This window comes from Amblyomma americanum, chromosome 6, assembly GCF_052857255.1.
Source record: "Amblyomma americanum isolate KBUSLIRL-KWMA chromosome 6, ASM5285725v1, whole genome shotgun sequence".
Classification (NCBI taxonomy): domain Eukaryota; kingdom Metazoa; phylum Arthropoda; class Arachnida; order Ixodida; family Ixodidae; genus Amblyomma; species Amblyomma americanum.
Genome location: NC_135502.1, coordinates 4,698,446 through 4,726,163, shown reverse-complemented (window position 1 = coordinate 4,726,163; position 27,718 = coordinate 4,698,446). Strand labels below are relative to the sequence as shown.

At 49.5% G+C, this 27,718-nt stretch overlaps 1 protein-coding gene across 2 annotated transcripts in view; it reads right to left on the bottom strand.

Moving 5' to 3' along the window:
- The window catches only part of LOC144136214 (uncharacterized), a 70,978-nt gene that overhangs the window by 12,814 nt on the left and 30,446 nt on the right, over positions 1 to 27,718 (bottom strand). Inside the window, exons 1-2 of one of the 2 annotated variants that reach the window (XM_077668335.1) lie at positions 5,484 to 5,637; positions 2,156 to 2,449 (exon numbers count right to left, since the gene is read on the bottom strand). In XM_077668335.1, coding sequence (XP_077524461.1) covers positions 2,156 to 2,435 — 280 coding nt within the window. In that variant the 5' untranslated portion in view covers positions 2,436 to 2,449; positions 5,484 to 5,637. Of the gene's footprint in view, positions 1 to 2,155; positions 2,450 to 5,483; positions 5,638 to 27,718 lie in introns of those variants that run through there. The other variant, XM_077668336.1, reaches the window with a different exon arrangement.

Sequence of the window (27,718 nt, the reverse complement as noted above, 5' to 3'; positions counted from 1 at the left end):
CTGTATTATTCCCTTGAATTATGTCGTGGTTGTATGTCCGCAGCAGCGAAGGGGGGCGCGTCCCGGTCAGGCACATCTTTTGCCTTTTGTCGTGCGCCCCCCATGGTATTTCTGTAACGGAATGTCTTGAAGAAAGAAAGAAAGAAAGAAAGAAAGAAAGAAAAGAAGGAAAGAAAGTAAGAAAGAGAAAGAAGGCAAGAAAGGAAGAAAGAAAGAAAGAAAGAAAGAAAGAAAGAAAGAAAGAAAGAAAGAAAGAAAGAAAGAAAGGAAAAAGAACGAAAGCGATGGCGTTAATGGTTAGCAGTATTCCATTTGGGCTGTAGCCCCAAATGCCTTTGAGTCCATAACCAGACCAGGCGCCGTGCCGTCGGCTGTGCAATTAGCGGAAATGGAAGACCAGAGCATCTCTAGCCTCTCTACTATGCAAAGGTGGCGCTTGAAGACACTTGCGTGGACTTGTATGCAGCGATTAAAAGAAAAAAAAAAGAACGAACAGCTTCTAGCGTGGCACTCACTCTCCAAAAAGGTGCACTCATCATGTCGACGTGTGCTTTGGGCAGGACAGACCGAAGAAAGGCGGTTTGGTTAACCGGCCACTGTACTGGTGCAGCACACTATCAGCCGCAACCTATTTCCGCGTCGCTCCATTTCTTTCGCGAACGAGGCACACGGACGAAGCGGCGACGCCAAAAGACATGTGTTGCTTTCTTGGCAGATAAAAGCTGTTTCAGGTGAATGCCCTATCAGCACCAACGTCACAAGAAGGAATGGGGGACTGCACGAAGGCGTTACGCGCTTGCCAGGATCGTTGCTGGCATACGGGGGGCTTCTTAAACTCCGAATAGAAATGTCCTTGTGCACGAGTGGGAGCTGTGATCTCAAGGAGTGCAAGATTATCTCTGGCCGCGCGCAGCTTCACGTAATGCGTGGGCCGACGCCTCTTGGCGGGAATTGGCTATCGGGACAAACCACGCCTCGCTATCGGCGTCAGGCGTTGGCTGACAAGCGGTTACTGGCCCGTGCCGGTGGGGCGCACGCTGTTTACGGAAAGGTCACCGAAATTGCGAGGCTGAGCCCGCCTGCAATACTGCAACGTTGAACCCCCCTGTTCGGTCTTTCGCCCACTCCCATCGGTCGCTCCCAGCCGTAACTTCAGGCGGAGCTAAAAAACGCGAAATATGGAAAACTGTGAAACGGGGGAAGCATCGTTACGAATTGTTACGAATTTGACTTCAGAGAGCCAGTTTCAGCGACGTCATAGTTATCATTACCTCCGTAGGCTGAGCCAGGTTAGCTTTTCTTTCGGCAAAGTAGAACCTCATGAAGTTGGTGTAATAGTGTCCAAACGAGAACAGCACAAAACAAGAAACACCTGCACAGACGAGCGCTCAAAGGCTTCCGTTCGTGTCTTCCTTTCTTTCCCCATTCTTGTTCTTTGTGTCTCTCCTGTGTCCCGCTGCATCACTTCGTTACCTTAATGTTTCGTTAAAACACGCCGAAATGCATGGGCTGCTTTGCGCAATTACAATGCATTAGAATGGTGTTCGTATCACGCACTAATCACGAGAGACTGCAAGCACACGCGGTGGAATTCTGCGACTGCGCTGGTGGAAGAAACGCACAGATCAGAACATCTGCTCTTGTTGCGAGCAGGTGCAGAGAGTTCGTGCTACCACTGTGCTTGCGCCCCGTGCACTCAACAGTACAGGGAGCGCTAATTGCAACAGTCTATAGAGGTAGCTAGGGAGTGGGCATGCGGCATTTTGCAAGGATAGTGGGTGGGCTGTCAGGCCGAGTGAATGAATCACTGAATTAGCCACCACCTGCGTGGCTTGTTAAGCATCAGTGAGGGATCCAACCCCTTCAGAGGAAATCTCCCAATCAATGGCGCCAGCCTATTTATATGACGCCGCGGTCAGTCGCCTTGCACCTGCCCCCATGGCTTGCAGCAAGTGTTTAGTAGGTGCACTGCGATGTCACGGGAAAAACTGACACCATTAATTGGAAGGCTTCCTTTGAGAGACGTATACCGCTTAGCTCTTGGGTTGTGTCCGGCTGTATGAGCGAGACATCTGACCACTGGATCCCGATGTCGGCATTCGTCCGGTGTGCCCGCACGCAGACGAATATCGAGGGTGGGCCTGACCGAACGTACCGGCGAGCAGGTAGCAGCCCGTCTGTATGGAGGCCACCCAGGCCGTGGCACCCTTGGACTCGTCGAAGGTGGTGGCGAACTCGCGCAGGAAGATGCCGAACGAGAAGATGATGCCGTCGACGATGACGAAGCAGATGAACGAGGCGAACACGATGACCCAGCCGTAGCCGCCGTCCGGGGGACTGGGCACTTCCACGGCGGCCGGCTCCTCATCCGGCAGCGACTCATCGTCGTTGTGGTCCTCCTTGCGCAGGGACTCGCTCGACTTGCCGCTGCTCATGGCCCCGCCTTACACTGCGAGAGGGGCACACAAGGAAATCTCAGCAGGCGGACTCAAGCGCTGCTAACGAGATGACAGCACCGTGACCAGAAAACAGAGCTTGCGTCCACAACATGCGTACACCTCAGGGGTTTCCAAAAATTGCCCTTCGCGATAAAAGAAAATGCAGCACATGGTTATGTGGTGCACTGTATGCAGACGAGAATGAAAAAAGACGCAGTAATCTGCTATAGTTCATCATGTCCGAGCTTTTGACTCGTCCCTGGGCCTGAAGCCAATGAATTCAAGCCTAAACTTTGAGTCACGAATTGGACGGGCGTTTCTCGGCATGGTTTTGTGCGTGGTTGTTTTAGAATACAATGCAGCCCTGATCCTGTCCATTACCTAATGAGCTATGGCATGCCGACGAGGTCAACTGAAACTTACTAATACCGCATGCAACCTGTACTTTGCGTGTCATTTCTGTAATCCAAAACGGCGAGATGGTACTAATATACACATTGTGATTTATTCAATGTGCGTCGTCGTTGGTCAGATATTACTTTCTATTTTTCGATAAGGGCGCGAGCGTCAAGGATGGGGTTTTCTCACTGACGTTAAATGCAAAATGATTGAATCAGGTTAAACTAAGGTCCTTTTATGTTAAACGAGCCTCTCAGATTTTTCAAGAGCGAGCCGCTTTCAGCTGCGGGCGTCCAGTTCCTGTGTTGCATTTTCGTATCGCGCAAGTTTTCACGTCAGCTCGCGGACTCTTCAATGGCTCATGCTGCAGGGTACAAACGGTTTTCAAGCACACGAAGCTGGATAATACTTATCATATATATGATAAGAGCGACAGCAATGGTCGAAACGCAAAAGCTAAATAAAATAACAAGAAAGTCTAGTGTTTGGCTGACGGTGAAGCACGGAAGCCTTTGAGGTGCCGCATCCCCTCCGCGGCGTGGCGCTTTGCTCAGCTAATTGACGCTGTGAGCTTCGGGCAACTGCTTGACTTTTGAATGGTGTGCGGCACTGTTCGCGATAGGCGCACAACAAATTGCGCTGTTGGTGGCACAAATTACAGTTCTAGTTTTCTGATGACAATTCCTGGCCGAAAAAAGAAATTTTGCTGTTCTTTACTGATAACTGAAGACTGAAGACTGAAAACGTAGCGATTACTTCTCTGGGTCTGCTTTTGCCTGTGTTAGATCACAGCACAGAGTAAATTGGTGCCTTCTGTGCTCAGCTCACGGCTAATGAGATCGCAGTGCTGTGAGCACGTTAAACCAAACGGCTTTGGCTTTTCGCGCTCCGCAGGGCATCAGTTCAAACGACAGGGCGTCTTTCCAATTAATATCAGCTTCGCATAGACTGTTGAGTAAATAGCTGACACTGCCAATCTGGGCACGGCGCTAAGATAGTCAAGTGCTCGTAGAAGGGATCAGATATAAGACGTGAGAATCCCGTGCGCGGTTGCCACAGTCCACACTCGCGTAAAGCTATACACACGAGAGTAGGCTTTCAGGGTGCTCGTGCTACCGCTTGCTCTGCGGTGGTAGCATACAACAGTCAAGCGAGCAAGATGGCTACGCCAAGTGAGCTCTTTCTTCCCATAGGCCTACGTGATCTGCGTGATAGCAGAGCACCTGTACCAGGTACTTGATTCCTTACGAGCGATCGCATGCCCGAATAAGCACCCATGCATGATATCGGTCGATAGCTCCCTACAGGGGGAGTTCTTCTGACACCATTTACCGCGTCCTCAAGACGGTCGTCGCTTGACGGCAAAGCTGCGCTATCTGCCCTGTGCTGAAGAGCATCTGCCGTCTGGTGCCTACGTCGCAGCAGTGCCGTGGAAGGGTTAGGAGGCCTATAGGTGGCGCCTGCGAAATGTAATGCAAACGAGCTTTGAACACTCGATCTGGAAATGGTGTGAAGCAGTGCTATGGGCTCAAACAACTCAGTCGCTGGGTGTCTGGAATGTTTCACACAGCTGCGGCCAGCGCACAACAAAATAAACATTTGTTGCAAACAAGCAGACTGCGTTGTCTGCGGCCTTCATTCGTGTATGTCTTCGAACAGTCATGTTCCAATCGGAGAATTTTTCCCTTTTTCGCGGAATAAAAACAAAAAAATGGCGAAAAGAAAATTTTCGCAGAGTTTCAGGAGATTCTAAGCATAGAAATTGGCTCACTTTTTTCCAAATTGGTGGAGTGTTAGATATAGGTTCTGCAGGAAAACAGGTTCTAAAATAGGCATTTCTGTGTCTCACTGAGGGAATTTTCGGCAACAGGATGGGACATCACTGTCTTCAGTCTTGGCAAACGGCCATATATAGAGCCAGTCCCTCTGTTCTATCTGCGAGGAACATGTGCCAACCTGCAAACACTACAGTACCCGTTGTCAAAAGTTTAGAGCCCAGGGTGTGCTTCTGAACAACACCGTGTGGCTTGTAATCTATCTGTAGTGATCGAAATTTCCTGTAGGTAAGATGATTTTGGTCCCACTTCCAAGAATGTGATATTTTTTTTATGTTAAGAGTACACTGTTACTCTCTGCCCGTCGAACATGGCGTTTAGAATGGTGCGTGATGATGCGCCATAGAAATCCACGGCGCGCTCCTTCGATACGCATTCTGCGGCAGAATCTGCGCACTGACCTCCTACTGCACGTTAATAATGCCCTTTGGCCGACATTTATCACGGCTACGCAGCGTCTCTTCAGCCGCGATGATTTCTCGGGATGTGCAGAACATCGTGCACACGTCAGACAGCCGAAGTTTTCCTCCCAAGCGCAATTCCGCCAATGAATTGGCGTGTCTCAGACGTGAGAAGAGCGCGCGTCCGTGCAAGCCGAAACTGCATAGCCGCTGACGCACAGCACGCAACTGCCTTCCAGCGCACGATGGTGCATGAGCAGCAGGATCACGGCGCCGTAACGATGCAAGCACGCCGGAAGCTGCCAAGCATGGAGCTGTGGCGTGCCATGCAGATCAAACAACCAGGCGTGGCATACTGCTCGCGCGCAGCACTTTCAAGACTCAGGCGACCAAGCAAAGGATTCGCTCACCGGGTTTTCCGCCGCAGCCGATAAGGCGCCTTCCGACTGACGCGAAACCCGCGGCTCGAAAGACCGCGGAGGACTCGAGGCATCTTGTGCCGCCGCCGCCGGTGCTTATCGGCGCCGGCCGAGTGGCAGATAGGGCGCATGCCTCTGCGAGGCCGACCGCTTTCCCTCTCTCTCTCTTCGAAGACACTGCAGGACCTCGGCTCAGGCCTTCTGTAGCGAATAAGTGGCTGATGCTGCGCGCGAAGTCGCTGACGCTACATCCAAAGCTAGAGGTACTTTTGTGAGTTGATCGGTCGGTAGCTGATAAAGATGCGCTGAACACACCCGCACAGCCTCTGCAGGAGAAGCAATGACGGACTGTGTTCTAGAAAGCTCCCAACTGCGGCTTCGTTGCTAGCGCGAAAGCACTGTTCCGATCGGTTGTCAACCCCGAGCAAGATCCTGAAATGTTTGTATGCTCGCGGTGTGTTTGTGCCAAGGGAAAGTAAAAAGAAATCGAATAAATATCCATGACTGGGGGGTCGAACCAGCTGCGGCGCGAGCAGATCAGCTTCGTAGGCCGCTGCGCGATAGGCTATCGCCGCATGCAACGCGCCTCGTTTTAAATTGTGTATTCAACACACTCTCTCGCTGTGCATTGCACGTCTCTTCTTCGTCCACTAATACTGTTATGAAACTAATATTGGCGCTTTGAGTTATGTGGCGGTAGTGTGAGAGAGATGTGCGCTGCATGCGTTGGCGTGGACAATCTTGTGGCAGAAACACGGCAATACGCGTTGGCGTTCTCAACACTGCTGCAGAAACACGGCACTGGAGCCTATGCCGCGGGCGTACATTAGGTGAATTGGCATTGACTATGAAAAAGAAAAATACATTGGAAAAGACTATGAAAAAGACAACGACATTGACTATGAAAAAGTTGAAGACGCGCATAACTGGCTCACTGGGTCAGTGGATACCTCAATCGCGCTTTCAATTGCGTGGCACAGGTGTACACCTCCGGAAAAGTGTGGTTTTGCACAATATTTCAGGCTTGGCAATGCTAAACCACCTGCAATTTTTTTTACCTCTGGACAGTAAAGCTTCATTTAGGAGGTCGTTCTTGCGGGCTAGTTGGTTCATAGTTCCAGAAAGGTTAAAACTGCACAAAATACGAGGACATAGGCAATGAGGAACACGCTGCGCCCGAGGTGTTTTGTGTGTTACTTGTTGCCTATGTCCTTGTCTTTTGCGCAGGTTTAACCTCTCGGGGACAATAAAGCCCCCGTATCACATGGCGACGCGTTGTGCATATCACTGGGCGTGTCAGTTATAATCCCATATATAAAAAAAATTAGGCGCTAAGATATTCACCATGCGTAGCTTACATTTACGGATTAAATGCTGAAAGAACCGGACAGCTGGCATCCCTTTTTTCCCTGTGAACAATATTGTTGTTGTCCGCTAAACTGCTGATGTCATCATTATTACCATAATCATAACTACATATGTCGCAGGACAAAGGCCTCTACCATATCCCTGCAATTAACACAGCTGCAGCCGCCTTATCTTATCGAACTTCCTAATCTCATCCGCCCGCCGGATTATCTGTCCCTTCCAGCTGCCTTTGCATTTTCTTGATATCCACTCCTGCTGCTATAAGAGTGTGCAATAATGGTAATTATTAGCTTCACAGCGCTTCTGGAGTCACGTGAGCGGCTTCTGTCAAAGGCGTGTGCAGCATCTCATTACGCAAACCGACAATAAGAGGCGCGTTTCAAGGTCACGCATTGCGAAGGCGATACGCCGCAGCCGTTTCCGTGCTTAGGAAGCGATCCAGCGAACACAAGCGACTGTGCACGCTGGCTAAGGTGCTGCCCAAACGCAAACAGCTGGAGGATGAAACTCGCGGTCGCAATTATTTGTGGAATAAATTCAAAGAGATGCGCAAGTACTGCCTTGACACATTCATCCCTAACAAAATCAAGAAAACTGGCAAAAGAAATCCTTGGACTACTCGAAAAATCTTGCATCTAAGAAGGAAAATTAAGCGGTTAAAACGAGCCAGCGCCTGCCGCAACATTATTCAAGCTATACAATGTGAAGTTAGCAATGCTGCTAAGAAAGCCTAAGAACGCTAGTTCCAGCGTACTTTGTCAAAGTTTATACGGACTGCACCATATGAATTTTGTAAATCATTCTGGAGAAGCAGAAAAAGTGTTCATCAAATAATGCATAATGGGGCGCTCCTAGTTGACAAATCAAGCATTGCTGCTGAATTTAATCGCCACTTTCATAGTGTGTTTTCTGCACATACTTCATATGAGCACCGTGGTGGGGCAGCATGCACTGCCTTCCCTGACATTGTATCGCCTACCGGTGTGATTGGAATGTTGCTGAACCTGAAGAAAAAGACGTCACCTGGACCTGACGGAATACCCACCTGTTTTTTACGTCGTTATGCTAAAACCTTAAGTTTCTAGTTATTGTTTTTAATGCCTCGTTATTAGCTAGTAGCCTGTCTCCCGACTGGAGAACAGAACGCGCTGTGCCGGTGTTAAAGGAGACGCTTTGATGGTTTCTAATTATCGTCAACTTTCTATACTTCCAGTTGCGTTAAGCTAATTGAACACATTATAGCCTCCCCCCCGTCCGGCGAAAAGAAAAACGTCACCCAAAAATCGATTTTGTGGCTTCTTCTGGCTATGTTGTTGTACGTTTGGTTGCTCAAAAAGCATTTATTACTGAGAAAATTGGATTCAATACCTTTGCCGATTCAAAACTGGTGATGTCAAGACCAAAATGGAAACTGTGAGCGTCGTTCTAAAGGGAATGGCGCTGCAGCCAGTCTGCCGGATGCGCGCGTACAAAACTGTCTTGCCATCACCGCATTGCGGAAACGGTCGGTGGTGGCGACGCCTGTGTCTCTTTATTTGACCTCCTCTCGCTCCTACGATCTTCATTTCCAGTGAAAGTACAATGTCGTTAGGGCGCGGTAGCCTGTCGATACAGGAAAGAATTCAGTTTCTCCCCAGTGTCCCTTAAAAAAAATGGCGGTGGTTTAGCTCTGGTTAAACCTGGAGTGACGCGATAGCTTCAGCTGGCTGAGTGGAACTTGGTCACGTGACCAGCCAGGTGACGAACCACGTGATCAGCCACGGCGCCGCGCCGCCTGCAGCTGCTCCGCACCACGTTACTAGCCACGTCACAGCGTGGCGCTCAGCCACGCTGAAGGCTCGAAATACTACCGTAATGTAGCTATCGCTACAAAAAATGCACTGACTACGCGGAGCGGGTGTAAACAGTGAAAGTCCGCAGCTGCGGTGACAATTAGGTGCTATCTCCACATGCCTGGAGGAGCACTTGAATCGACGTTGACACAATTAGGATATGTGGACGACAAAGAACCACGCTTCTGCGATCTCCTCATACCATTCGCCGTGCCGCCGCGGTGGCTGAGTGGTTATGGCGCTCGGCTGCTGGCCCGAAAGACGCGGGCTCGATCCCGGCCGCGGCGGTCGAGTTACAGTGGAGGCGATATTCCAGAGGCCCGCGTGCTGTGCGATGTAAGTGCACGTAAAAGAACCCCAGGTGGTAGAAATTTCCGGAGCCTTTCACTATGGCGCCCTCATAGCCCGAGTCGCTTTGGGACGTTAAACACCCATAAACCCAAACCCTCATAACATTCGCCGATACGTAGCGGTGGTTTATCCTGTTCAGAATGGTCACCAAATCGTATTCTTAGAATAAATGGCAATATAAGTAGCATTGTGTCCTTCAATTCGATCTATTTATGCTCAAATTTGAAACGGGCCCTTCTAAGCCATCAGTGTCTTTTGGAACATGGCCTCGCAAAAAGAAGTGCAGCGAATTGTAAAAAAAAAAAGCTTTTTAGCACTAACACAGAATGGCACTGTGAATAAAGCTTGAAAACTGGTAGATTGTAAAATAAACGCAGAAAATATACAACTACGGAGTACAAACTAGTGCAAAAAAAAAAGAGGAATCCTGCAGCAATGAACGAAGCATACTTTTGAAGATCTTTCAAGACGATAAGGTTAACATTTCGATGAATAAATTAAAAAAAAATTGAGGGTCATAAGCACAACCCTAAGAGGCGCTGTATCCTGCACAATTGTGTGGTACTGCAAAGCGAACTTCGGAACCTAGGTGAAGTTGCATGAGTGACCATTATGGAAGCGCTCCGGAATTGCGACAGCACCGCAAACTTGACGGTCAATGAACGGAAGTGGGGTGGAGAAAGGTTTTTGAAGAGATCTCCAAATGATAAACACGGGTATTGTAAACTGAGGTTCTAGGTATGTTTTTTGGTGAAGACGTGGCAGGATTTTTCCGAAGAAGGTATAAAAAGCAAAACTTCGATCACATATCTCAGAACGCTGCTGTCAAGAGCATGGGCAATAATTTTCTTTACTGGAAGTGGTACGATCTTTCGACACATACGACAACCCAGCGATGCTACGAAGCCACGAAGATGGGATAACGAAGATGGGATGGCAAGCAATGTCGACGAACACAACCAGATATTTATACCATACAGGCACACAGCGACAAGAGACAGAATCGTGACACCCGCAGAAAGTGATAAAAACTAATTGGCGAGTCAGTCACTATTCTTTTTGGCGGGTTTCTGCAAAAAATAAGTTGCGTTTTCAAAGTATTGATAAGAAAACAGTTTTTAGGAAACGAGCACATGGCTTTGTGCCATTATTTTACAAGTTACAGACTACCAGTGCATTCACAATAGAGAGGTGTCGTTTAGTTATTACGTTTCGATGGTGGTTGATGTATGTGCTGAAAATGCCCTTGATGCCCTCTCGCCTTCCGATTTGAGACAAATAGTTCCGAAAAATATTACAGAAGGGACTTTTGAGGCCAGAATAGTGCAACTTTTTAATTAAAATTTCATGAATTGCCACTTCAAAACTGTCGAGAAACAAAGATAAGTTCAATGGTGCTGATCGAGCGTTGAAAAAAAAATCATCCGTGAATTATTCCCAGAGTGCTTCTTTACCTAGACTGGCAAAACTGACGGAATGACGGAATGAATTGTACGAAAGAGGACCTAGAACAAAAGAAAATCAGGTGTATGAGACAATATGAAATAAATCGCAATTTGTTCGTAGTTTTTATATTGCTTTTTTGATTACCTTGCACGTTTGACTATCAAAGTCCTTAGTTCAGTCGAACAAATTAAGTTAACAAAACCGATGTAGCACATACAGAAGTACCATGTCCAGAAAGTTTGGACAAGGGAATTTTTTTCCAACGGGAGGTTGTTTATGAGCGAACTTTTCTTCGCATAGCCCGTCTCTCGAAGTTATACCAATCGTTTTTCCTTCCATAGATAACTGCGTTGTCTTTCGCTTACGCTGAACCCTTCTCATTAGCCTCCACGTTTCTGCCTCATAGGCCAGTGCCGGTAAGGTACAGCTGTTGTACTCTTTTCTCTTGAGGCATATTGGTAAACTGCCATTCCAGATCTGAGGGAACCTGCCATATGCGCGCCACCCCATTCTTATTCTTCTACTTATGTCACTCTCGTGATCAAGGACCCGTGGTTACTGCCTGCCCTGAGTAGACGTATTCCCTTACCACTTCTAGCACGCAATGCCCTATGACCTCGAGCGTATCAGATGCTCTGAAGAGCGCTAATATCATATTAATCCATAATAAAGGAGGCGTCACTGACTTGAAAACTTACAGACCGATCAGCTTACTGCCCGCTGCCTATAAGAAGACAGTCGCTAATGGAGTCAGGACTACCTTAGACTTCCTTCAACCAAATGACCAGGCAGGCTTCGCCAACTACAAGGGCGTACGCGCCCAGCGTCGGCGCTCTTCGCTGGGCGCTCTTGGCGTACGGCAGAACCGGTCTGCGCATGCTCACTGCAGGAGACCTTGGCGAGGCGCCAATCTTTCCGTGCTAGATATGGGCGCCAGTGCATGGGCGCTCGCGCACGCGTCAGAAGCGGGGTCCGGTTTACAACAATCGGAGGACCACGGGGCTCCCGGTGACTGTCTTTTTCATGGCTAGAAGCTCTTTCAGGTTCCTGGCATTTTTATTCGCGGTTTAAGTTCTCCTTTCAGCGCCCCCACCCAACCCCTTTTCTTTACGGCCTGCAATTCTTTCCCTCGTGTCGAGAGGCGGAGCGAGCCAGCACCAGGAACATGGAGATGCATGCCTCTTTTCGACCCCCGTTCCGGCGTACGCCAAGAGCGCCGACGTTTGGCGCGTATGCGCATGATGGACACTTTGAGTTGGCACTTAAGGGATTCAGACCGTCAATCAGGTGATAGAGAAATGCGCTGAATACAACCAACCTCTATGAATAGCCTTCATAAATTAAGAGAAAGCATTTGACTCTGTCGAAAGCTCAGCAGTCAAGCAGGCGTTGCGGATTCAGGGTGTAGAAGAGTTTTATGTAAAAAAAAAAACGGGAGGATATTTATAACGACTGCCCAGCTTTACCATAGACCTCCATAAAGTCAGCAATAAAATCTCGATAGGGAATAGTATCAGGCAGGGAGACACGATCTCGCCAATGCTGCTCACCGCCTGTTTACAGGAGGCATTCCGAGGCCTGGATTGGGAACAGTTGGGGATAAGAGTTACTGTGGAATACTGTAGTAATCCGTGATTCGCTGATGACAGTTCCTTCCGAAGTCACTCAGGAGGCGAACTGCAAAGCATGATCAACGAACTGGGTGGGCACAGCAGAACGGTGGGTCTAAAAATTAATATGCAGAAAACCAAAGTAGAGTTCAACAGTCTCGGAAGCGAACAGCAGTTTACATTTGGTAGCTTGGTAAAGTGGTTATACCCCGCGGTGCTCCCTCTTTAAGGGCCTCAATCAGCGGAGAAACCGCCGTAGTTGGTGTTGGCGTATCGAGAATGTCCGGATAGGTCAAGAGGGTCGTGACGACACATGACTTCCCGCGGGAAATTCAAACACCCCAACGATCACGCAGTACAAGAGTGACGACGTCATTACACAATTAGTCATTGGTCTGCAGGGCAGTGCTGGCATTGCCCCTGAAGAAAAAGAAGCAAGTGCGCTGAAAAGAAAAAAAATTGTCGAGCTGGGACTCGAACCACTGGCCCTTGGGTCGTGAGCCGGGCACACTACACCTAGACCACTGAAAGAAGTCAGATAGATTTGGAAGCCTGTGGGTCTTGTGGTAAATAAAAACAAATTAAAAGCAAAAGGAAGCAAAAAGCTAAAATGCCCATACCCTTGGTCAGTGGCCCTTTAAGTGTCCCCCTAATTTTCGACCATCATCTGCGCTGCAGCCTATTGTGCCTTACTCTTGCACTGTTTCTGTGTACAGTTTGCTTTGTTTATATTCGTTTTTGCAACTTACGCATCCGGCACTTCGCTTCAGCACTAAGACCACAGTATGCTCCAGCACATACCCTCTCACCGGGCTCGCCTTCCTCTGTACCCCTCACGAAGCTGGGCCGCACACATTATGCACGCTGCCTCCTGAGGCCCTATCTCTTTCCTTATAGGGCTGCTGGGAATCGAGGCCGCTCCTCTTTATTGCGTCCGCTGATGGGCTCCTCGAGCACACTCGCTACAAGCGGCCCGTGTTGACACACCGCTCCCGGACTGCCGTTCCTCAAAGTGCGCCGGTATCTGGAAAGCCAGCTCTATTTATAGCTGCACGCGCTGTTTCGAGCAGGCGCAACCGCGGACACCTTCGGCCTGCTCATTGCTTAGCAGTTCTAGCTTTCAGCCAACAGCCTGCCGCTGACTGAACTTAGCCGCGCTTATAGCAAGGTCCTCAGCGCCAGTGGACTCTGTGAGACGGGCCACAGCAACAGTAACCGCACTTTTGAGCTGCGCGAAACCTCTTGCTTTGTTCACTTTGTTTTTACGACGATTGGCTGGTGATGTTGCAGCAACACAAGCGCCATTAGCCTGGTTAAGTGCGACTCACACCACGCATGAGGTCTCGGACTAATCCGTGACGTCAAATAAGTCAGGTAAGCGGACTGTCAGGCATCTGAAAGCGTTCACTCTGTGCGAACGAAAACAGATGAAGCCAGAGCGAAAAAACTCTCGACAGCTGAAAAATGCAGCGCCGTTAGCCACTGTAAGCATGCCTGGCTTGTTCTGGCAACTTATACGACTTATTTCTGTTCTTTAAATATTTATGCCCACACTAGCATGCCCGTGACAGAAACATTAAGGAGAACACTTTTGTTGCCAGGCGCCCAAGTTTGTTCTAAATCCGTAACCGGGAGTTTACCGCCATTATAATAAATTTGCACTGATCTCTCTCTCCGCATCAGCCACAGGCACAAACCGGTTGCCGCGGGACTACATGTGACGTGGCGTCACTTGATACGTCCTCCTCAATCTGATTCCGAAGAGCGTGTTTCGTCGGGCAATTTGGATCCACATCCTGAGTTCTGATTGGGCTCTATACATCTTGCTCCTTGCGGATTCGCAGAGCTGCTCCTGATCGCCGATTGCAGTGCGCCATAAATCAGTGATTCAATCTGTGGTGGGGATCTCCCTTTATCAACATTTCAATTAACCAATTTTAGTTACTCGGTGAGGCCTTGTTGATAATTCTCTCTCTGTGGTAAATTTTCTTTGGCAGACATTTTCAGCTTGGCTTTTAGTGACGGTTTGCTGGTGTTAACACAAATGTCATAGGGCCGGAAACACGTGATGCAGAGCTGCGGTATACAGCATGCACGAATTCTCAATCGGTGGAGCGCCTAGTGCGACATAAGCCGATTACCAGCGAGGCCAGGGGTACGTTACAATGTTTTTCCTTATTGCCAGGTGACTGGTAGCTGAGCGTGCTTAAGCTGGGCTCAGGGAAAAGTGCGACGCTTTATGTGACTCTGTGACATTATACGAGAGTTCGTGGCAAGAGCGCCTGAAAATCAGCTGAGCCCACTTATCTGACCTCATGTAGAACCAGCTACTCATATATAGCTAGTCTGCTGAGTCTCAGAGGAATGACTCTCATCTAGCTTTTTTAGCGCCAGTCCGTGTCTTCCTCTGCTCTTGTGTGTGTTGTCCTGTGCGCTTATTATACCGTCAATCATCTAGCTTTCTTGTATTTTGTACAATACTTGTAAGAAAGCTCCCAAGTCCTTCGTCAAGCACGTCAAAATAGCAGTGCATCCGCACGCACGGCTTCTAGCGTAGAAGGCGTAAGAGGAACTATTAATCGTGGCCTCGGTAATGGAAGGTCAGGATTGCGAGCACATTCGTGCGAGCGCCATTGTAGCCCTGTTTATTCCACGGTTACCTGCGGGTCAGCCGTTTTTGCTCATGGCTTAGGCTGAAGAGCGTACAGGATGGGCAAGCAAGCAATCGCCACGATGTTCTTAGTTTCGAGGCGAACAGAAGGTTAAGATGTTTTCCTCCACGTGAGCGTTTCGACTCAGCGTCAGCGACCGCTATTGTTTCCCCTCTGCACGCAGCTGAGCAAACAACGAAGCACAGCTTCGCGGAAGAACACTTATGGGAACTTGGTTTATGTGCTTTCCCTGTGTGCACGTGCGTCCAGCTGCGCTCTCAATTGAACTTTTGCCAGCTTTGCGTTTTGTAACGTGTAAAATATAGCCTAGCTGTTAACTCACTGGATAAAACGAAGTCGGAATGTAGGTAAAGAATTCCGCGGGTTTTAAAGTCTCTGGACATTTTATTTTCTTCAGGAAGCTTATATATTCGTCCTCCTTTTGCTGTCAAAGAGGTGTCATGTTTCGGCTGGTAAGCAATATCGTCATATAATTTTACGTTTTAAGGAAGCGAACGGTCATCGAAACCAAGGAAACTGTAGAGGAATGTTTTTTCTTTTATTTGTATGCTGCGTGCGGCGCTCTACTAACAGGGCTACGGCGGCGGCTGTCCAATCTTCTACTTTCGCGGGTTATTAGGTTGCGCCGCACACGCACGCACGCATTTCTTGTGTTTTAGGTACGCATAAGTGGCCCAATAATTGCCACCTCGCGATCGTATAAGGACTTTTACTCATCCCTGCGCCAGAGGACAGCAAAACTCGTTAGCTGTATCGACAGCCTCATTAGACCACCTAAATGCAGCAGTTATGTTTCGAAACAATTGGGGGGGGGGGGGGGACACTTAAGCTCCGCCTTAAAAAGTATGATGCGACAGCTTTAATGGGTTCATGCCCATATATGGGAATAGGTCATTCTCTACTTTACATTCATAGATCCCTGGGAGTTCTCACGCCTCTCCCATGGCGCAGTGGAGCAGCGGTTAAGCGATGCGCCAGTGGCCTGCCATAGCAGCTGGGTGCAGCCACCGGTGGGGCTTGTGAAACACAGGTTGTTCTTCCCGAGCAACCTCTCGCGACCAATCTTTAACTGTCGCCTTCCACGGTGGTCAGTTTTCTCACAATCTGGTGGGCTGGTTGTGATGACACCACAAGATCACGTGACCTGTAGGTGCCCCCCCGCCCCCCCTCCCCCCCCCCCCCACCCCCCCACCCCCCCGTAGGTTGCTTCTCCGGAGATTTTTCGCTCACAGCGCCGACGCCGGATTTTCTGCAGAACGGGAGTCTTAACGCCATCGCGTTAATGTAGTACGCGTCACCCGATTACCGAGTTTCCTGCTAGCGCTAATGAATTATGGGTGTTTTCTAAACTCTCCTGTGTGGCGTCCGTCAAGCACTGCAAGCCGTGTTCTACTGCAGCAAGAGCTTTACGCCGTCTACACTCCGGCTGACATTCCGTTTTGCACTTCATCACTTGAAAGATATCAATATGCACTGGACGTGAAGAAGCGTTTAATCAATTCGATATTGCTCTGTCACACTAGAAATAACACGCTGCATCCAAAAAAAAAATAGTCATCAGGCGCTGAAGCTTACCAGTAAAGTTCTCTATATTGTGCTTCTGATTCTGCGTGAAATTTCCCAAGTGGGCATGCATTAAAAGAGAACAAGAGATGGTACTGCTCCGCTTCATCCCGCCAAAATGCGTGCTCAAAGCACGTCCTTCAGGTCGGAGTATACCCAGGATGCCGTTGCGCTGATTTTGTTCTCCCCGCACACTCACCACAGGGCACGTATGTACGTGGCCAAGGCGGAGGGGCACACTTTATTTGGCGACAAATTAAGTTCCTCGCAAGTCTTCAGCCTGTTGCACCAAGACCATCAAACAGCTCCAGTGTGGCCGTTCCTTGAAAGGCGCTTCAACAAGGCAAGGCAAGTGGGGGCCGGTTGGTGCATGATCTTTTTTGTGAAAACGGCGCTTATGCATGACGGTGCTTTAGTAACAACGCTGTTTTCGCCAAGAGTTTCCAGAAAGATTCGCCAAGTATGCTCACAGAAACAAATAAGAAATGATGGATATCCATTCTGCGCGCCAGCATAGATGACACAGATAGGGCGTAGTTTGCTAAAACATAAGTGCAGAGTTCACCGCGCCTTGCGGTTATAAAATGCTTGCGAATGCACTTGTCCTGAACGACACTATCAAAAGCACGGGTCAACAACCATTGCGAGTGGATCTCCTTCAGGCGAGATTCCTCAAGGCCTATTTGCCCTGCCCCTTACGATATCTATAGGATCTCAGGCACATTCAGGGGTGTGTGGGGGGGGGGGGGGGGGGGGGGGGTCAATTCCTAAATTCCGCATGTTTATATTTGGCACCGACCATGAAAAAAAAAGCTGTGCAAATGAGCAACCATTACATTGCACGACGGGGAAAATTTTTTCACTTGTCCGCAGTTGGCTTCGGTCGTGTAACTTGTAAATCTCGATGTTTCATGAAATTTGCATATCAACGAAACAGCCAACGCTAATGAGCACCAAAACAGCACGCTGAATATTATTCGCATGTGCATTCGATAAAATAAGAGTTTTTGCTCGCCGGCGTACCCGGGTTCAAACCCGACCGCGGCGGCCACGTTTCGATAGAGGCAAAACGCAAAGGCGCCCGTGTGCTGTGCGATGTCAGCGCACGTTAAAGATCCCCGGGTGGTCGAAATTTTTCCGGAGCCCTCCACTGCGGCACCTTTTTCTTCCTTTCTTCTCGCAGTCCCTCTTTTACCCCTTTCCTTACGGCGCGGTTCAGGCGTCCGCCGATATATGAAACAGATACTGCACCATTTCCTTTCACCAAAAACCAATTTTCGATTTTTTTTTTTCAGTTCGCGAGTGTTAGCGCTGATGACAGCGTCTAAATCTCGTTGAAGTGGTAAGACATGCTAGTTGGTCTTGGTGATAATAATAATAATAATAATAATAATAATAATAATAATAATAATAATAATAATAATAATAATAATTGGTTTTTGGGGAAAGGAAATGTCGCGATATCTGTCTTATATATCGTTGGACCCCTGAACCACGCCGTAAGGGAAGGGATAAAGGAGGGAGTGAAGGAAGAAAGGAAGAAAGAGATGCCGTAGTGGAGGGCTCCAGAAAAATTTCGACCACCTGTGTATCTTTAACGTGCACTGACATCGCACAGCACACGGGCGCCTTAGCGTTTTGCCGCCATAAAAACGAAGCCGCCGCGGTCGGGTTCGAACCCGGGAACTCCGGATCAGTAGCCGAGCGCCCTAACCACTGAGCCACCGCGGCGGGTCTTTTTAGTAGTAAGTGGATTTTATTAAAATAATAATAAAAAGGAAGGAAAATATTTTTGCTCGCCCCGGCATCTGCCATCGATACTGAAGCACCTGAGCTGGGGCAGCGGAAATAAAGGGTAGCAGGCAGAATGAAGAAATGAAATGAAAGAGGTGAGGGGAGAGGAAGAGAGGATATGGGGAGAGGTAATATAAACAAACTATTTACACAATAAGAAATGTGTCCAGGTTGTGCGCGTGATTAGTTCATGATGAAGCAATAAAAACACACGCGCACAGCACTATGTTGACTAAAACTGGAGTGGGGCGTCCAGTTGTTAATCGTCCAAGGCAGAACTCGCGGAGCGTTCGGTCACTGTGTGTAACTGCCTGGCGGAGAAAAGACGGGACGTCAAGCCCGTCTGTTCGAGGAATGCACAGACTCACCAAGGTTCGCTCACGGGTGCGCGCACTGCCCTGCGGCCACAATAGCGTCTTGAGGGAGTCTGGTAGTATGTCCAGCGCCCTATAGGCCGCAAGCATATCGCGATAAGCATCGGCGAACGCGGCGCAGTGAAGGAGCAGGCGCTCTAGTGTTTCCACTGCACCGCACCCGTCACACACATCACTCGTCGCGATTCCGTGACGCTCCCGTCGTTCCCCGGGCCTCACGCAGCCAATGCGCGCGCGGAGGATCATTGCACGTTGCAACCGCCTTAAGTGCGCGACAGCCGGTGATGCTGTCGATGCGCTCACCTCCTGCGATGCGTGCGTCGGGGTGCTGCTTTCGGAGATGGTCCTGGATGACCGCACGCACGTCCTCCAGCGCAAGGGGAAGATCGCTAGGAGGTAGTTGACGTGCGGCGGTCGCGAGGCCGTCAGCTTCTTCGTTGCCGCCGATGCCGCAGTGACCGGGCACCCACTGTGCACGCACGGCGCATCCTCTCTGCGCGAGGCGCTCGATGCGCGAGCGAATTTCCCCCACTAGTGGGGTACCGCGCCGTTGGATTGCAGGCGGCTGAGGGCGGCGCGGGAGTCGCACAGCAGAGCACTCCTGGGCGGCGGAGGGCCGAGGGTGAACAGCAGGTCCAGCCCGAGCCGGATCCCCATCAACTCCGCCGTGGTGGAGGAGCCCAGGAAGGTTGCGTGTTGCTGGCTGTGCAGTCGCAGGGCGGGGATGGTAGCCGTCACTGCAAGGGAGCAGCTGTCGCGGGCCACTGAGCCGTCGGTGTGCACGAGGAGATGTTCCTGGAGCTCCTCGTATATGACGGCTCTGACCAGCTGCTGCACAGCACAGAGGGGTGTGCTCCGCTTTCCCGCGGTGACGACGATCTCTCGCTGTACTTCCGAGGCAGCAGGCCAGGGCGCGCAGGAGCCGTAGGGGGGTGGGCCTTGAGTCAATCGCTCATACTCGAGCAGCGCCGCCCCAATTCGTGAGCGCGAGTGCGAGCGCATACGCTGCAGCAGCGAGCCGCCGTCCGGCGCGCGGTGAAGCCGGTCGATTTGATTGAGTGCCCTGCGCGCATCTTGGAGCTCAAGTGGCCACGCTCCTGCCTCGGCCAACGTTGCGGCGCACTGCGAGTTTTTGGGCAGGCCTAGGCACACACGCAGGGACTTGCGGTGCTGGAGCTCGAGTCTCTTCCAGCACGGCTTGCGCACCGTGACGAGCGGCAGCGCATAGAGCACCACCCCCAAAGCTGCGGCATTGTATAGCCGCAGTGCGGCTTGCAGGGAGATGTCCTGGCCTAGAGCGGTGAGCTTGTGTACGACGGCAGTGATCCTCTTCATCTGCAGACGGGCCTTGGTCGCCGCGGGGCGAAAAGAAAGGCGCCAGTGGATGTCCAGGCCAAGGTACCGCACCGATTTACGCCAAGGAATCGGAGTCCCGTCCAGTGACAGTGGCGCAAGGTGCGCGCGCGAGCGCGAAGCGCAGGCCATGGCCACCGATTTGTCCGCGCTCAGCGACAGACCAAGGCCGCTCAAGCTGGCATCGAATGGTAAAATTGAAAGTTGGTTTTTGGTGAAAGGAAATGGCACTGTATCTGTCTCACATCTCGGCGGACACCTGAACCGCGCCGTAAGGGAAGGCATAAAAGAGGGACTGAGAGAAGAGAGGAAGAAAGAAGTGCCGCAGTGAAGGGCGCCGGAATAATCTCGACCACCCAGGGATCTTTAACATGCACTGACATCGCACAGCACACGGTCGCCTTTTGCGTTTCGCCTCGATCGAAGCGCGCGCGGCCTTTGCGGTTGGGTTTGAACCCGATTAGTCTGGTTTAAAGGTGACGCTCTGTTAGTTGATTCTCGATTCATACCAGAAAAAGGACGAAAAATTGGAAGCTATTTATAAAAGTAGAAATCAAGAAAAGCAGAAATCAAGAGAAAGAAATGGGCTTGGGCAGGGCATGTAATGCGAAGGCAAGATAACCGCTGGTCCTTAAGGGTAACGGAGTGGATTCCAAGAGAAAGTAAGCGGAGCAGGGGGCGGCAGAAGGTTAGGTGGGCGGATGAGATTAAGAAGTTTGCAGGCAAAGGGTGGATGCAGCTGGCAAAGGATAGGGTTAATTGGACAGACATGGGAGAGGCCTTTGCCCTGCAGTGGGTGTAGAAAGGCTGATGATGATGATGATGATGATGATGATGATGATGATTTATAAAAGTGGAGACTTAAAAATTAAAAATCATTAGTTAAATTTTATAATGCACATTTTTCAGCGCGAAACACGGAGGACAAAGAAAGAAATTAAGGAGATACACGCAGGACGAACGCTGACTTCAACTGATGGTTTATTGGCACGAACAAAAATATATATACAGCAAAGGGTTGACACCCCAGCTCACAACCGCATGCCCCGCACATTCGCGTTAACAAAGTTTAACAACCCAGCAGGTCCACCTAGGCACCCGCGTCACTCTCGCCTTCAGATAAGGCAACTCATTGGACGTTAACAGAAGAGATGCAGTACTAACGCATTTATCGCCTTCATTGTGTATCTCAAGGGCCTCAAAAGTTTCCCTGCTGTTCTGCTGCTTGAAGCTGCGCAGCACACGTGTGTTGCTCAACGCTGGGGAGCGCGATGGTCTGGTAGGGCACCGGCTGCAATGTTCAGCCAGGTGGCTACTCTTTACACGGGACTCGACTGCTCTACGTTGCTCTGGCAGTCTGCCGTTTAGACACCTACCCGTCTGTCCAATGCAGCTCTTTCCACATGACAGAGGTATCTTATAGACGACCCCTGTTCCACAGGGGACAAAGCTGGTCTCATGCCTCTTTTTGCAAGCGTCAGCGCCAGTCCTTCGTCCGTTTACCTTAGGGCTATAGCAGCGACAACTTTTCAGTTGTCGGAGCGCTGACTCAGAGCGCGTCGCGCAAGCTATTGAAGAGCAACTGCAGTGTTTTCAAAAACGGTCTAGTATCGCAGTGGACCTTCTTGTGCTTTAAATTGGTGGCCATCGCTGTCCACGTGGCGAGAGCTCGAACGCTTGGTTTTCGTCTGTTTAATAATAGTAATAATAATAATAATAATAATAATAATAATAATAATAATAATAATAATAATAATAATAATAATAATAATAATAATAATAATAATAATAATAATAACGATAATATATTTATTCGACCATCATGCGGTACATGATGACCGGGAGCCCGGAGTAAAAGCTGCCCATTGACAGCTTGACAGAGCCCTGGACCCTCTACATGCTGGCAGCAGCAATGAAGGCCGAAATCAGGGCAACACAAGCAATCACGAAAAAGCACTTCAAGGTGAAAAACTGCATGATCACAAGAAGATTAGCCTATAGAAGTGGGTGTATGTATTCAGGTGAGCGATGCTGCAGATTTAGTGTGTTTTCATGCTTTGCGCAGCTTCCTTCTCAAAGAAGGACTCCGCGAAATTGTGAGCATTAGGTTGATGTACGCACTTCGGCTCCTTTAATTTTCATGGCCGCCACTTGTGATACTGACAGTGCTATTAAGCACGACTTGCTGAAGTTTGCACGACGGAATTTAAGGAAGTGATATCACATGCGTTATCAAAACTATGCCGGATGATGTAGACAACGTTGTGAGTGGCTGTTCCCTTCGCAAAGTAGAGTTGTAAATGTACGGGGACCAGCGTGAGTAACGTCTCAGCTGGGAAATATGTTGATGCTTTACAACCTGTTCTCGACGGCGACCAATCAGGAAGTAGCCGTTATCTGCCCCTCCCCCCCCCCCCCCCCCCCCGAACGAAAAAAAAGAAAGCTATTTCACGCCACCATGTGCGGATTTTTGAATAGTCTCGCCAGTGGCTTTCGAGGAAACAATAATCTTAACCTGTGAAGCGGCGATTCGAAATTGAAAAAGGTGACTGAAAAACATGCAGCAGCTTGTTATAAAAATTCCATTTTTATTCGCGCTTCCAAAAACTGCTTTAGATAATAAATTTCTTAGTCCTTTTCAGGCTCTTTAGAAATCATTGACTGCTTCTTTTTTTCTCTGTGTATGTTCGGACAAACGTGCTAAAAATTTGTACATACTGATGTCTTTATGATCACTGTTATGACCGTACAGCGGTAGTAGACTGCCGGCCCGGTTTTTAATAAACTTCAAAGAGGGACACTTAGACGCTGATTACGCGTGACAGAGCGACAACATAGCCGCTCCACATAGACATTCATGCCATAGAACCACATAGTGTGACCTGCTCACATAGACACTCCTGCATGTGCTGGTTCTTGGTTTGACTCCCGAGCGATAGTGGGCGCTTGCTGCGACTAGAAATTCTTTGCTAGATCTCACACAGATTTAAATGCAATCAGTCTCGCACTAGTGCAACAATTTGGGGACCCACAGCCTTTGCACAAGAAACCGCCGCCTCGCCGAGTGTGACAGCGGCACAGCGACACCCCGGGAAAACACCTCGCCGGGCTCCTTATGCTACCGTATAAGAAAACGGTGCATACAAGACAGCCATCGTCGCAGGAACGGAAGCCGGCTGCGCCCATGCCGTGTAACGTGCTCACGCAGAGCACGAGCTAGTGCGCTGCTGTGTTGTCGTTTACACGGCGGACATGAGCACTAGCATGACAGTAAGCGGCCGAAGGACCTGGATGAAAGAGTGCGTTTACCACCATATGAGCTGCCCTAGAATACGCTTCGCCTTTGCAATCCTCATCATGCTTGCACCTGCTCTTGACGACGAGACACAAACTTTTCGCCTCCATCGAAAAGCGACTACCGCGGCCGGGATTCAATCCCGGGATCTCGGGCTCGACAGCCGAACGCGCTACCCGCTGAGCCACCGAATTCGAGGGTCTCGGTTTCCACTTGTCATGACTCGTGGGGGATGCACACACCGCACATAACCTTCAAACGTAGCTGCAGGCACGCTGCAAAGCCGAGCAGAGAGGGGAATTAGAAAGTGGTGCCTCTTCAGCGGCCAACAGCACTGCAGCGCCAATGGGGGCGCCAGACTAGACAAACAAGGACAGTTTCTATTGACGACCAGTTGCTTCGGGACGCATTCCCTGGTTCGTAGCCGCTGCTAATGATGTCATGACTGGTTGCGAGCCTGCACTGTCATTCGCCATCTCTTGCATGGCTCAGCAATGAAGAACAAGAGGTGGAAAGGAAAGAAATTCAGAAAGGAATCGCTACAAAATAAGGTCCCACTAGTCGGGCACGTTGGCGCCTAACAACGCAGCAGAACGCGAACGGAGAGGACGTCACGACTGCCCGCCGCCATGTTCCGCGTGCTGTCAACGTGGCCGCGGCGTCGTTCCCGCCGGCACTTGGCGCCGACGACGCCCCGGAGCGCGCCATGCAAGAAAGAAGGCCAAGGTGCTTTCAGGTGCTGGCAGAAATCACTTCTCGGTATCGCCGAGCCCGGTAATAAGAGTGTACGGAGTGCGGGCGCTAAAGAACCTATAGGGGGACGCCGTATCGCGCCCTCGCTATTGGTCGCCACGCGGACCAGTATCTCGAGAGGGTTCTTGTCACCCCTGCTCGTTATCTGCACGAAGAACACGCGTGGCACGCTGCACGGTAGCCACATTCAGCAGCCGCACTCATTCCGAGTCGCGTGCACACATCGTGTGTGCTGTTTGCCTGGGATCTCGGCGCTAATGGACAGCCCAGTTTCCTTTCCGAACGGCCGCTGATAAAAGCGAGGCGGCCGCCATTCGACTGAGAGATACACCGTGGCAGCCACAGTGAGCGCGCTTTTGATACCGCGGAATCGGAGGAGCCGACGGCCCCCTCATTTACTTTTTTCTTGAGTACGCGCGAAAACGCGTTCTTGTGGCGCACCGTATAACGTGAGAAAAAGGCTTTTCAGTACTGCTCGGTTGATTGGCACTAAGAATTTAAAAAAAATTAAAAACATTCCCCTATGCACCTTGGTTTCGGTGACTGTTGGCTTCCTTTATATATATATATATATATATATATATATATATATATATATATATATATATATATATATATATATATATATATATATATATATATATATATATATCACACAACAGGAGTGCAGTGGACAGATCTACTGAAATCGTATTGAACGCGACACTGCTGTACGTGATGGCCGAGACGAGAAAGTTGTACACCGCAAATGTGTTTGTCTTGATCTGTGACCCGTTCAGCCCACGTTAGCCATCCAGGGGCTGAGAGCGGCTGCTACCACCCCACTGGCCACTTTTTCTGCGGCAGATCTCTGGACTACTATGGATGCAGATTCAGTCATGTATCACCGGCATGTAAATCAAGCAAGAACAAAAACGCCGGTACGTTAATACGATGGAAAATCGGCACATTTTGCTGGGCTTCTGCAACGACTCAGCAACCAGCCGTCTCCGTCTCACACTTTGTTTATTGAGCATGCTCACTAGTGGGCTTTATTGGCCTTTACTGGTATCTACCGGGGGTTTGTCTAAGTTGCTCTACAATTTTTAAAACTATTTTTTAGTTGAAATTGAAAATTCATTTTTGACGAAACGAAATGACGCAGTAACTGTCTCACATATTTTGGTCGACACCCGAACCGCGCCGTAAGGAAAGGGATAAAGGAGGGAGTGAAAAAAGAAACGTTAGAAGCTTTTCCCGGCCTAGCATTGTTGGACATGTGCCGCATCAGAATACAGCTAGGACGTTCTAACTATTAGTAGGCTGGTTAACTAATATTGAATAATTAACTTTAAACTAATACTGTAAGTATTCTTATTTATTGAGAGACGTGTAGACCACCGTAAGTAATATCCAGCATTAGATTATTTCTAAAATTCGGTTAGCTTCGGCACTGTGGCCCAGCAGATTTTGCCTACATCGTGCCAAAATGCATGCGCTCTCGAAAAGCTTACAGGCAAAGTAACCCCTCCACTGCACGTAACCCGCCGAAATAGCCAGAAATTTGTTGGGCCTCAGTGCGGAGGGCAATTACACTTTCGATATTCGAGAAACTAACATTGATATTACATACGATGGCCTACACGCCTTTCAATGAATAAGGAGACTAACAGTAATAGTTAAAAAGTTAACTATTCAATATGAGTTAACCAGCTCATTAGCTAGTACGTCGTAACCTGTATTCTGCTGCGCTCCACCACTGACAATGCTATGCCGAAAAAAAAACCTAAAGGGCCTATTTTTGATAATGGCAGAACGCCTTAGGTGAAACACACTGTATACATTCGTATAACTTTTCTTTTTCTATTCATTGCACGTATATTCGTGCACGGATTAAATTGAGGGTACATTGCCCGAAGAGCGTAACTTACCTTGTTATCTCCGTGGAACTCTCAGTAAACTGATGGCAATTTAGTACAACGGACCCGGCTGGAGGCTAATCCAAAATATGACTATTTTTACCGGAAACTACACTTGCTCGGAACGCTCGGGGACTGAGTAAGCATACCGCATCGACTATGTTGCGCTCCGCAGTGTTTTGCGCGGCCTCATGGCGGGAGCTTTTCGCCCTTGTCGGGCATGGAGTGCCGTCAGATCCTTGAGCCCAATTGTTCACTGGCAGCCATTCCGCACTGAGATATCAAGACATCCACTGTATCCAGGGCGCAGACTGAAGCGGCACTCTCTCCCCAGCGCTGTGTGCGTCTGCACACCCGAGGTTTCTACGCATTGCGCGCTCACAGAGGTTGTATCTTTGGTGATGCAAATGAGCGCTAGCAGTGACGTCACAGCTCCTCAGAGTGTCCAGCAAAAACAGGTGACCCTTGTAGTTGGAGGCCAAATTTGGTTAGCAAAGCGGCCCCAAGCTAACATGGATGCTGAAACAAGTGTTATGTTACATTAGTGAAATGCGCGAAAAGTTGTTTATTTTATAAGCTGTACAAAAGCCAACGCACATGGATCGCCTCTGAGCAAAGATGTCCGGCAAGGCGGCCCGCTGGCGAGGAGACAGCGAAAAAAAAACAAAAAAACAAAACAAATGGGATTCATATGATAGCTCAACAGCTTTCAGTACCTTTCTTAAACTACGGGAACTGGTGGTTGTCTAGCAATAGCGCTGCCAGAGACGAGAAACGGGAGAGGACACACACTGCATGCGCTGAACTTTCAACTGAAGTCCAGCGAATTTCAGCACAGTGTGTTTCCTCTTGTCTTCCTTGTCTCGTCTCCGGTAGCCCTGTTTTAAATGTACTACGGATAACCACGAACTCACCCAGTCTGTCGTTCTTGTAAGAGAATTGAAATAGTACTGCTGCAATGGTTCTTTATGTAATGGTCAGTTTGCAATATACCAGGGCAGCTTGAGCACAAAACGCAAGTAAGGAAAATGCAGGGACAGTTCATGTGCCTCCTGATATAACCAGCCCTCTTGATTAACGCACGCAGCATCTTTCAAGAACTAATGCGTCATCTCCATGAGAGTTGCTAAGCAGGAAAAGGACCGCAGCAGGTAGACCGCAGAAAAAGACCGCAGCAAATGGACCGCGCCAAACGGCCCACAATTTCTGTCATTGCTGCGTGGTGGTGGCGGTGATGTTAAATACTTTATTTTTAGGCAAGAAATAAAAGAATGTCCTCAAGGGTGGGCTCCTGTTTGTCCAAGAGTCCACGGACCAGGGCTGTAGAGCTCTGTCCACTAGCCATGTTGGGCCAGCTGGTTGAGCAACTCGCAGAGCGGCCTCCCATGAGAAGGGGTGTGGGGGCATCGCCACGGGTTGGGGGCATTCCCACAGGTAGTATATGAGGGTGGCCTTGGCCGCTCCACATGTTGAGCAGCGAGGGAGGGTCAAGGTAGAGTGGTAACGATGAAGGAGGTAGGGTGAGATGTAGCAGTTTGTCTGTAGTTGCCACCAGACCGCACTATACTTTGAATCTACTCCATAGTGTACGGTTATGTGGCGGGAGGGTGAAGCGGCTGCTTTTTGTAATGCGTGGTGATTTGATCACCGCTGATTACCGGGGCTCCAGGCATTCCCAGGAACCCACGTCAGGATTGTCCCTTCGGTAAACGCGTGTCCTGATGCGAGAACCCATCGGGTGGTTGGAGTGATAATGATGGTGTGACGAGGCGATGGACGCGCCTTCAGCCTCCGTAGGGTTGTTGGTCTGGAGGGTGGCTGCGGCCCCGATGGTGCCATCTTCGTCGCCGGCGATAGCGGTTTAATACCTGGTAGGGTGTGTAAAGCCGCTTCCACGTAGATGTTGTCGGGTATGCC